Raw genomic sequence first — 12,255 nt, 5'->3', positions numbered from 1 at the left:
AATTTGGTCTTAGTTGCCGTCATTGCCGAAAACCCGGCCTCGCATAGATAGGCCTACGTGGTGGGAAATGGTAGCAACGTTTTCAGCGCTTTTACGGCTATCTCGGGATATTCTGCTTTGGTTTTGATCCAAAAACCCGCCAGAGAGGTTTCCTTACACACTCTTAAGACCACCGTCATTTGCAATTTCGATCAATTGCTCTTATTCCTGTGCTGACAAGTTAGGACTATTCGGGATATTGACAAATGGGCTGCGGACCCACTCATTGGTTTGCCGTGGATCTTTGGAGGATGGGAAGTAACGCTCACCAGGTGCAAGAGAAAGGGCCCTGCAGTCTCTCCCAAAACCCCAACTACTGTTTGGAACATATCAAATACACCCCGGTCCACTCGTCGTCCCCACAAATCAAGCTTGGCTTTAAATGCAGCGACTTTATCTGCCAGTTTAAAGACGGTCGCTCGTCTCCCTGGAGTGACAGGTTGAGGTCATTAAGCAACCTGAATATGTCACACAGGTAAGCGAGTTTTGACACCCAGTCCTCATCACTAAAATGTGCAGATAACGGTGACTTTTTTTCTGTAAGAAATCTCTGCAGCGGCTCTCGCAACTCAAACACTCTGGCCAGTGACCTGCTAAAGATGCTTGTTTTTGTTGCTCATTCTAGCAGTTTAGCTAACTTCATGTGACACTACCGTTAGCCAAGAACTGATCAAGTGAAGTGAGCTGACCTGAGGCTCACATGGCAGCTGAAGGCAATATGTAAAATGTTGAAGGTGGCACAGACAGACGTAAGAAAATAGACCTTGCAAAATGCAAACATGCGTGCAATGAAACAACTGCATATAGGCTTATGTCATGTAAAAACGTGACATTATTGCGAATTAAATTGAGTTTAGTTTGCATGCATTTTTTTTAAAACTCGTAGGCTACGGCCCGGTTAGGAATGTCCCGCAGCCCGGTGGTTGGGGACTGCTGTATTAATGTATTATTTGTTACTATTATTTAGTCATTGTACTTGTATGTATTAATGTAATTCATTTCTACTATTCTTTCTTTCTAATTACTCCTATGGGTTTAATCACTGCTGTGCGTTACACGTTCCTTCCTTCTCTCTGTAGCATCAGGTCTTTCTTTGTCCTTCTGCTATGTTAAGTAGCTTATAATGCAACACTACAAAAGGCACACTATAAAGGAAGATTGATTTGATGTAAAGTGAAATCGTGAGTGATATCGGGGTCCTGTTCGCCCTGTCGGGACTTCCAAATAATTACATTATCCCTTACAAAATGTTCTTGGCTTCAATCACTGGCTTGTGAAATGTTTTTGTGGAACACGGTGCGTGTTTGTTCGGGCAGGACACTTTGTGTGGAGGAGTGGAGAAGGTCATCTAGCAAAAGTTAATGTTTTACAAACTCAACTTCAACAAGAAACATTGAATGTTGAATTTATCTCATAGTAGGAGGTGGTTAATGACTCATATAGAACTGCTAACCATCAGTCATGGATAAAAGTCCCCTGGAGAACCAGCAGCTTTACTTCTCACACCGGAGAAACAGATCATCTGAGATTCTCATCTTAAAGGTAATGACCAGCACAATCTATGTCTGCAAGGCTCACTGGCTAATGACAGCTTTGTTGATATTTTTTTTAGAAATGTTTAAATGTTTCTAAATGTTTTTAGAAATTAGGAAATGGGTACCAACAAAAATGCTGGATTACCTCTCTTAAAAATCTCATCTCACTATCATTTTGAACTACTACTGGGTCTATAGTTTTTTCAATATAGGCAATCTAATTATTATTTAAATCAAAGTTAAATGTCAGGGTTTTGTAGATGCATCAAATAGTGAAATGTCTTCCATCGTTCTCACTGTGTCTCCTACTCTTCCTCCCTAAGGTGATCTTCATCATCGTTCTCACTGTGTCCCCTACTCTTCCTCCCTAAGGTGATCTTCATCATGGGAACTCTTTCATTTCCTCTGCTTGTCTGTGTTGCCATGGCGTTCAGCCAGGCAAGCAGCCAAGGTGTACAGTGTAAAGAGAACTATCAGGAGTTTAAAGGTTCCTGTTCCTCTCTGGCTGATGCTGCAGACCCATGGGCTACCAGTGAGGTAAGCTGTGCTCAAATTTAAATTGACATTTCTGAATTTCATTCATTTCATGAATTCCATTTTCACACTACACCAAGATAAGATTATATATTTGTGTTCAACTTTCTCATGTGTGTAGCAAAAAGGCGCATTACATGGAAGAGATCTGGCACCTATTAAAACCCTAGAGGAAAACAAGTTTGTAAAAAGTCTGTATCACATGACCAACGACTCCGCCGTCTCGATTGGTGGATATGAACATCCAGTTAAAAAGGTAATGTCGGGGAAATATATATTTCTAACATTTTTAAATGCTGAGAGTGCTGTGTTGGTTCTTGGTTCATAACTAATGTACTGCCTCTGCTGCTCACCCTGTCTCTTAACACTTGGATTTCTGCTCCCAGTCAAAATCACTGAGATGGACACGGGTTGACGGACAGCAGGGAACCTACAGACACCGCCTCCTTTGGTCTTTCGATTCTACCAAGTCCCACTTTTTATTTTTCTTTATTTGTCTTTATTTTTTGGCCCTTCTGTACCACCACACCTTTTTCTGCTTGAGATGATAACATTTATTTGTGCTCTTGCTTTGCCAAGCACCTTGCATTGCCACACTGCACTGAGTGCACTGTAAAGATTCACTTGAGGGCACCTTGCATTGCAACACTGCACTGAGTGCACTGTAAAGATTCACTTGAGGGCACCTTATATTGCAACACTGCACTGAGGGCACTGTAAAGATTCACTTGAGGGCACCTTGCATTGCAACACTGCACTGAAAAGATTCACTTGAGGGCACCTTGCATTGCAACACTGCACTGAGTGCACTGTTAAGATTCACTTGAGGGCACCTTGCATTGCAGGGGAGCTGTGCCACAAGCAGCAAGCTATGCAACATCCATCTCAATTGCACACCCCATCTCTTACACAATCATTTCCTGTCTACACTCCACTGTCCTAACAATTATGGACATGTTATATATTGGGGCAGTCGTGGCCTACTGGTTAGTGCTTCAGACTTGTAACCGAAAGGTTGCTGGTTCAATCCCCGACCAGTAGGAAAAATGTGGGCGTGGGAAGTGGTTGAGCACTGCTCTCCCATGCCCACATCCACGGCTGAAATGGCCTTGAGCAAGGCCCCTGGCTTAACCCTTAAAGGTGTAGGTGTTTTGAACATTCTAAGTTCCGCAACAATTGAAGGTTCTAAAATTCTATGTTGAATTCAATGAACCCAGATATTCTTTAGAATGTTCATTTCTCAACATTCCTGTCACACCGGTGTGACAGTACTCCTTTAAGGGTTAACCCCTCACTGCTCCCCGAGCGCCGCTGTAGCTGCCAGCTCACTGTGTCGGGATTAGTGTGTGCTTCACCTCACTGTGTGTTACGTCCCTAGCTGTTTGTGTTCCTGCTGTCTCTCTGTATTTTTCAGACACTCCAGCAGGGGGCTTAATTGCTGGACCAGGCCTATAAAAGGGGTTGGTTGACGTCACTCCAGGGGGGGCCGGCTCGTTTTTTGGTTCCTCGCAGAACGCTACTGCTACCACGTCATACTTTGTGCTCCACTTTCCGCTCTCGCCCACACTACGTCCAGATCTCCAGTCCCTCTCAGAGTGAGAGTCTGGGAGAGAGGCCTAGAAATTGGGCTTCGTTTTTGGCCTTCTGGCTTCGTTTTTGTGGCCTTCTGGCCGTTCCTTGATATTGTTTTGAATGTTAATTTTTGCCTAGTTTAATTATAATAAATTATTGATTATTTTCAAATTTATCCACCATTGTCTGCCGTGTTTTTCCCTTGCTTTATTTAGTTTTGTTATAGTTCCCTGACCCCTAGCAGGGGACATAACACTGTGTGTTCACTGAGTACTGAGTGTGTTTCACTAATTCACGGATTGGGATAAATGCAGAGACCAAATTTCCCTCACAGGATCAAAAGAGTATACTATACATATTTATTAGGGCTGTCAATTGATCTAAATTAATTAATCTAAATTAATCGCATATTTTTTGCTGTGAAAGTATTTTAAATATTTAAATTCTAATGAATCATTGAATAATCAGCATTAGTGACATTAAAGTTCAAAAACTCTTTTATTATTATTTTCACTGTTCAAATAATTGCCATAATAATCTATGATATGACCTAATATGCTATGGAAATAAATTCAAAAGTGCTTGGGGAAGAAGGTTTTTTTTTCACATACAAGGCATTTCATTGCAGAGGACTTTATTTTCATCACTTTATTTTTTATCAACACCATCAGGCCGTTTTTTAAAAGTAAATGTTCCAAATCAATGATCCAGGCAGCACGTTTTCTTCTCTCTCCTTCATATTACAGTCTAAATTTTACTGACTAGAACGGCTCGGGGTCAAAGGTCATACGGAATCGATTAATCTGCACTAATTTTTTTAATCAGTTATTTTTTCTCAAATTAATTAATCAAAATTAATCAGTTATTTTGACAGCCCTAATATTTATTGTTTTATATTCAATGAATGGTTGGTGGGTGGACCTCTATTGGATATCTTATCAGGTGTCCCATTTTCACATGCCCAACTTATTCTTTATTGTATTGTTTACACCTGTACTCTAAATCATTTTATGTGAAATAAAGATGAGTTTAAAAGGGGGGCAGTTAATTCACTGGCTTCTGAAATGACTCTGTGGAAAGTATTTTCAGGGAAGTGTAGGCGGACAAGCCTCTGCGCCACCTGTGTACTTTCTTAGTCAAATAGTGTGTGTGTGTGTGCGCATGCGTGTGTGCGTGCGCATGCGTGCATGCGCGCGTGTGTGTGTGTGCGTGTGGTGAAAACTGTGTTTTAACGTGCTTTATAAATATTAACCACTGCAAGATGACTCAGACCCTCTGACTTTGGCCTTTTAGCAGAGACGCGACAAGGCCCTCCCACAAGCCACCCCACCATTACCTCCTAACACACACACACACACACACACACACACATCCAACCCTCATGCAGGGGTCAGCAGCGGAACACAGTTTGAGCTGAACAGGAGTCCTATTATTATGACATATCACACATAGCGTAACCTGTGTTATTTGACTGGGCTATTCAGATATCAGGGGTGAATAACATTACCCTTATTATTTGACTGAGGGGCCCTATTCAGATATCAGGGGTGAATAACATTACCCTTATTATTTGACTGAGGGGCCCTATTCAGATATCAGGGGTGAATAACATTACCCTTATTATTTGACTGAGGGGCCCTATTCAGATATCAGGGGTGAATAACATTACCCTTATTATTTGACTGAGGGGCCCTATTCAGATATCAGGGGTGAATAACATTAACCTTATTATTTGACTGAGGGGCCCTATTTAGATATCAGGGGTGTATTCAGATATCAGGGGTGAATAACATTACCCTTATTATTTGACTGAGGGGCCCTATTCAGATATCAGGGGTGAATAACACAATAGCAACTTGGGCTTCAGAGCCTCCTGAGCCCTTAGGCCTAGTAGGCCCATTCAGTACTCCAGCCCTGAGGCATTGAACTACTCAAATAAATTAAAGTAATACGATAACCAGATGAGATCAACAATGCAAGAAATAGGTGAAAAAATTAAGAAATTGCTGTATGTCATATTTTTTAATTTGCAATTTCTTAATTTGCTGGACAAAACCCTGAATTCCCATGACCTACTACAGTATATAGGCTAAAGAATGGTACGTGGCGCAACTGGCTGGGGCACCTGCACCGTATGCCAGCGACCCGGGTTCGATTCCTGCCTCATGGTCCTTTCCGGATCCCACCCTGACTCTCTTTCCCACTCACTTCCTGTCACTCTCCACTATCCTGTCGCATAAAAAAGCCCCAAAAATATATTAAAAATAAATAAATAAATAAAAAGAATGGTACAATACATGACCAAAGATTTCAGAGCAGGTGATACTTATCTGGCTGATACTGTCTGCTTACATGGTTATTTGTTTACCTTTGCAATCTATGCTAATGTAATAGTTGTGCCTTGGGTTGAAGCTACACTTGCCTGCCTGTAGAGAGTGCTGTTGAGCACAATACAGTAGGTTTGCAAGCTTTGCACAAATCCCTGGAATCTTGCACACAGAACAAAACTCTTATCACCACCGGCTGGGAGTGAGGAAAGTAAGAGTGAGAAAGAGAGGGGGGCGCTGTGGCGCAACAGGCTGCAGCGCCCGTACCATGTACGGGTCTGAGTGCCCACGGGGACCCAGGCTCGAATCTGACCTGTGGTCATTTCCTGGTTCCCATCTCTCTCTCTCACTTACTTCCTGTCACTCTTCACTGTCCTATCCAAATAAAGGCAAAAAATACTTTAAAAAGTAAAAGAGTGAGAAAGAGAGAAGAAGAGAGGTGGTGGTGGGGGGTGGGTAATTCAGACCTCTGTGCACATGCTTCTAGGTCGTGATGGCAGCAGATAAGCCGTGGGGATAGGGGAAGTAGCGTGTTCTCTCGGCGTTGAGAAACATCCTGTTTTGTTTGGTGTCGGGAGATGCTGACTCACCTCTTGTCTGAGGCCATGAAGCGGTCATACTCGGCGGCCATCTTACACGACAGGGCCTGGTGGCTGTGCTCCGGAGGGCAGTTGGTCAGCACGAGATTGTAGCCTGAACCGCAGAGAGAGAAAGGGGGGGGCAGAGGAAAAGAGAGAGAGGAAGAAGGAACAGGCAGAGGGAGAGAAAGGAAGAGAAAAGAGGAGGAGGGAAAGTAAAAGAGATTAGTAGACAGCAGAGAAAGGAGGGAGAGAAAGAGAGAGAGATCAAGAGGAGAGAGAGAGAGATCAAGAGGAGAGAGAGAGAGAGGGATACAGAGACAGAATAATAGGGAAGGAGGATAACGGAATGATACCGAGAGAAGGTGACAGAGTGAGGCATATATCAGGAAGGAAGGAGAGAGAGTGACAGGCAGGCAGGAATGAAATAGAGGAAGAGAGAGAGAGAGAGAGAGAGAGAAGAGAGAGAGAGAGACAGAGAGGTCAGACACGGGATTTCAGAGCAGAAATGTGCTGATTGGTATTCTGTAGCCAAATCTGACCGTTGGTGACTCCTACCTTTGGAGGTGATCTCCACATCAGGAGTGTCCGTGAAGATGTACGTCTGTGACAGGGGAGAATGGAACACTCAGACACAGAGATAGAGAGAGAACACATCACACTCCATATAGGACCTGGCCCTCTCACTCAGGCAGATTTGGACACACAAGTGATGATTTCATTCAGGCATGTCAGACCAAGGCACCATGACACACATCATGTGCTTTGGAAGGCCCTAGAGAGACTGCAACCAAACACAACTCTATTGGGTGTCGTATAAAATACAGAAAACAAATATATGACTAAAATAAATATATGACTAAAGCATCACCTCATGGTTCCCAAACTCCATCAACGTGGGCCTCCCCTCTGAAAACAGTGACACAGTGACCCCAATCATTTTCAAATAATGATATTCACTTCAGTTAAGCCACTTAAATCTGTGCTATACTATGCTATGCAATGCAATGAGTTTTCATCATATTTTCAACGTTTGGCTTTGTTACCCATATCAGACTCGGGCCGTGCAGCGATAAAATGTGACCAATTTGTCAATTTTATGTTAGCTATCTGAATGTCACATATTACCGTCACGTATGTCCAACCTCTTTTTTTATTTTACCTTTATTTAACCAGGCAGATCATTAAGAACAAGTTCTTATTTACAGTGATGGCCTGACAAGAAGAAAACAATTGATTGAGAGGAGGGTTAGATGGAGGGGAGTGCAGGAATCTGTGAGAAGATTGTGTATCTGTCCCTTAATATTCATTTCTATACAAACCAAGGCGGCAGATTCCTAAAGAAACGCAAGCACCCACACCATAAGTTTATCTAAATTAGTTATGTACCAAAAAATACCGTGACTCGAAGAGCTACAGTGTTGTAAGGCTGCGTGTACAAATCCGCTTGGAGCTCAAGCTTCAAGCTGCAAGTTACCGTTCACTGGTAACTTGCAGCTAGCTCGGCTGGCGGCACTGTTGCTAAATTACGTTATGAAGTTTGGCACAATACATTCTCACTCAGGATATGGATCAATAATACTTTCCACTATCCCAAAGATTTAGTATACATCTCTTCTATGATTTATTTCGATTTTATAATGTTGACAATTACATAATCATTGAAAAAAAAAACATAGATAGTTCTAACATGAAATTTAAACGTTTTTCCTTCTTTTTTGAATCCACCTTCCGCGCCTCCCCTCAAATTATTTGGCGCCTCACAGTTTGGGAACCTCTGCTTTAGATACAATCAGAAACATACACACACATATGCAAACTGCTGGGCCTCGCACCCTGCCACCTAGTGGTCCCCTGAGAGAGTGCAGGAGGCTGCGGAGGCATCCCTCACACTGAGCACCACACTCAGGACCGACGGGGTGAAGCCATCGCAGCCTAACAGCCACAGACATCCTCACTGAGATCCCACAGGATGTGCTCACAATGGAAGAGCCAGCCAGTCAACACACACACACACACACACACACACACACACACACACACACACACACAACCCAATAAAACTCATCCTATACACACATAACATGCACACACAAAACGCTCATCTAACACACACATGAAACACGCCACACATATGCACAAACACACACACACACATACGCACACGCACACACACACACACACACACACACCAGGGAGCACTAATGTCACTCAGCTTGTGATCTTTCATCATGAGCTGATTGAGCGTGACCTGAAAGATGGCATACGATGAGATGGCCGATTATCATCATTAGCATTGCCATAACGATGGGTTACGTTTCAGAGGTGGAGCAGGAACGCTTTAGGCCCTTCAGGGATTATCTGCCGACGCGGAGCGCGTTCCATGATGAACACTGCTGTCCATCTCAGTGTGAACAAGGTCAACTAAGAATGACCTCCATTATCAGAGAGAAGGGGGAGTCGAGCATCGGTGCCACTGTCAAGAAAAGTGAAGATTTATCCTGGCTATATGCAGGCGGCACTGACCGCTTCATGTGTGTGTGGTCTGGTCATGGCCAGGGATGTGTGACCACTACTTCTTGCTATTCCTTGACAAAAATGTCTGGTTGCTCATGCATCATGGAGTCTGTGCCTATTTTCTGCATGTATAGTGCAAATTGAAAAGTGAATGAAGACAAATTGAAAGTATGAATTGCAGGGAATGTTTGGCAGCCCTTGAATTGGTAATCGTACCAGAGTCACCGCCACTGGTTAGCTGCATGAGTTTGTGTTCGATTGCAGAGGCTCATAAAATAGCCCAGCAAAAAGAATCATAAAATAAAATATCTCAATTACTCTTACACAGCCACATAGCCTGAAATATGAGATTGAAAATGCAATTTGTAGTGCAATATGACCAATCTGTCTAAAGACATTGCCCCTGGAAAAACTTTGAAAAAATGAAATGAAGTTGTTCACAACACAAGTGAAAAAAACCGACACAAATTTATATCTAGCCAAGACTACCCTGGAACTCTTCTGCTTTTAAATATGAAATAGTTGATCAACTTTTTTAATCCTATTTTCCACCCTAGGGGGCATTTTCTTCCCAAAACCATCCTTTTAATCAATCCTGGTATCTCAGATATTAAAAAGAACTGCCTATGTACCGGTAGTAAGGTCTGACTATACTCAGAGTAAGGTCTGAGTATACTCAGAGTAAAGTTTGAGTCCAAGAGCTCTCCCAATCACTGGTCACACCAACCAGCCAGAGCCACACATTAAGCCCAGATGACAGCAAAGGCTGTCGATAGAACTTTCCAGAACACGGCATCTGCTCCACGACCGGATGGGTATAAAAAAATAAAAGATGTGAGGAAGAGAGGAAACAGTCAGGAGGTGATGTGTGGGGGCTGCTTTAAGTGTCTGACACTCTTTCATCTGAGAGTGGAGGGAGGGCTGGACAGATAAGGGCCCATCAGACGCAGAGCACCTCCGTCTGACCACTAATGCCCCTACTGGAAAGCTGACGGCACGGGGTGAGGGCAGCTTTTCCATCCATCAGTCAGGGGCAAGAGAGAGAGAGAGGGGGAGAAAGAGAGAGGAGAGAGAGAGAGAGAAAGAGGGAGAGAGAGAGAGAGAGAGAGGGAGAGAGAAGGGGAAAGAGGGAGATGTGGAGGGGCGGAGAGAGAGAGAGAGAAGAGGAAGTGGGGGCGGCGAGAGTGGAGATAGAGGATGACAGCAGGGGCTTAAGTGCCCCTCACACATGCACACACACACACACACACACACACACACACACACACACACACACACACACACACACACACACACACACACACACACACACACTCACACACACACACACACTCCACACACACACACACTCACACACACACACACACACACACACACACACACACACACACACACTCACACACTCACACTCACGCTCACACACATTCACACAGATACACACACACAGAGATACACACACACACACACACATACACACACACGCAGATACACACACACACACACACACATACACACACACGCAGATACACACACACACACACACAAACACACACACACACAGATACACACACACATTCAAACACACATACACATTCAAACACACACACACACACACACACACATTCACACACACACACACACACAGATACACACAGATACACACACACACACACACACACACACACAATGCCCACAGTGTGATTTCCCACAGTAGTTCTCATAACACCCCACACTACCTCAGGACCAAAGTGGGAGTGGTAGCGTGGCCTGATAAGCGCCTGATTGGCCTGCCTGCTCCTCCACATCCTCAGGAAACGCCTCCCCACTGTCTCCCTGTACGCTCAGTCAAATCAAACAAACGTGCCCCCCGAACAAACGTTTGCTCTCAAAACAAAACTAAACAAAACAACAGTCAACAACAATGGCAGGATGACCGATGACCTCCACCACCACACCGCCCTCCCAACAACTTCCTTCTTCTAATCACCTCAAAAAAAAAAAAAAAAACGCCCCCTGTACCCAGTTTCCATTGTTGTGTCCATTTTTGTCCTTCAGTAAAAATATCATCCACTGTTTTGTTTTTGTTGTTTGCTAGTCTCTCTACTCTCACATTCAGCCAGACAGGTGAGTTTCCTCATTATGACAGCACATTAACCCAGGGTGCTGTGCAGAGTATCTAACCCGCTACAATCCACGGACCTGGAAGCACTTTCTAAACAAGCTTGTTTTCGCTGTCTGGGGAACCAAATGTGTACAGCAGCTCTGACTCATTAAAAACTACATCTGGTCCGTCTGCCTCCACTATCACACAACAAGTGACATCATGCCCCCTGAAATAAATTGTCAGCTGCAGCACACACACACACACACACACACACACACACACACACACACCGCAGCATGACAGCTCTCTCCCGGTCCCATTGGGGAGTGGGAGTTTTACTGTGTTGCGCCTGGACACACAACAACAGTCCTTTCAGTGATAAGGCACACTAATGAGACAGTGTGATAGGGTGCATGGAGTATGTGTGTGTGGGGGGGGTGTGACTATCCCATTTTACTGTAGTGGCACAGTGACACTTGAGCTGTACTGAGGCTTGTCTTCCACTGGTGACTGATTTCTGCTTGTTGGTGAGGTGTCGGAAAGAGATTTCATTTGATAGATTATTAATGTTTTCTTAATATATACTGCATGTTCTAGATATTCTCTCTCTCTCTCTCTCTCTCTCTCTCTCTCTTTTCCTCTCCCCCAGTCTGTCCACCTCCATACTGCTGGTTCTCTGTCCAGCTCTGAGTGGAGTCTGAAGGCCAGCAGCTCATAAATAGGAGGCACAGGGCTCCACCACTCATTATCAACAAACTGGAGCAGAGCAGAGCAGGGTGGCCCTGGTGTCAGTTGAATACGCTCCCACTCCCAGTGTAGACTGAGTACGCTCCTACTCCCAGTGTAGACTGAGTATGCTACTACCCCCAGTGTAGACTGAGTACGCTACTACTCCCGGTGTAGACTGAGTACGCTACAACTCCCGGTGTAGACTGAGTACGCTACAACTCCCGGTGTAGACTGAGTACGCTACAACTCCCGGTGTAGACTGAGTACGCTACTACTCCCGGTGTAGACTGAGTACGCTACTACTCCCAGTGTAGACTGAG

General features: G+C 44.2%; 1 protein-coding gene across 1 annotated transcript in view; it reads right to left on the bottom strand.

Annotated features, from left to right (window-relative positions):
• The window catches only part of mfng (MFNG O-fucosylpeptide 3-beta-N-acetylglucosaminyltransferase), a 33,265-nt gene that overhangs the window by 16,336 nt on the left and 4,674 nt on the right, over positions 1 to 12,255 (bottom strand). The window contains exons 2-3 of the mRNA XM_048247863.1: positions 7,144 to 7,189; positions 6,598 to 6,700 (exon numbers count right to left, since the gene is read on the bottom strand). Of these exons, the coding sequence (XP_048103820.1) occupies positions 6,598 to 6,700; positions 7,144 to 7,189 (149 nt within the window). The remainder of the gene's footprint in view (positions 1 to 6,597; positions 6,701 to 7,143; positions 7,190 to 12,255) is intronic.

Source organism: Alosa alosa, chromosome 7 (genome assembly GCF_017589495.1).
Source record: "Alosa alosa isolate M-15738 ecotype Scorff River chromosome 7, AALO_Geno_1.1, whole genome shotgun sequence".
Classification (NCBI taxonomy): domain Eukaryota; kingdom Metazoa; phylum Chordata; class Actinopteri; order Clupeiformes; family Clupeidae; genus Alosa; species Alosa alosa.
This window is presented reverse-complemented; position numbering and strand designations above follow the sequence as displayed.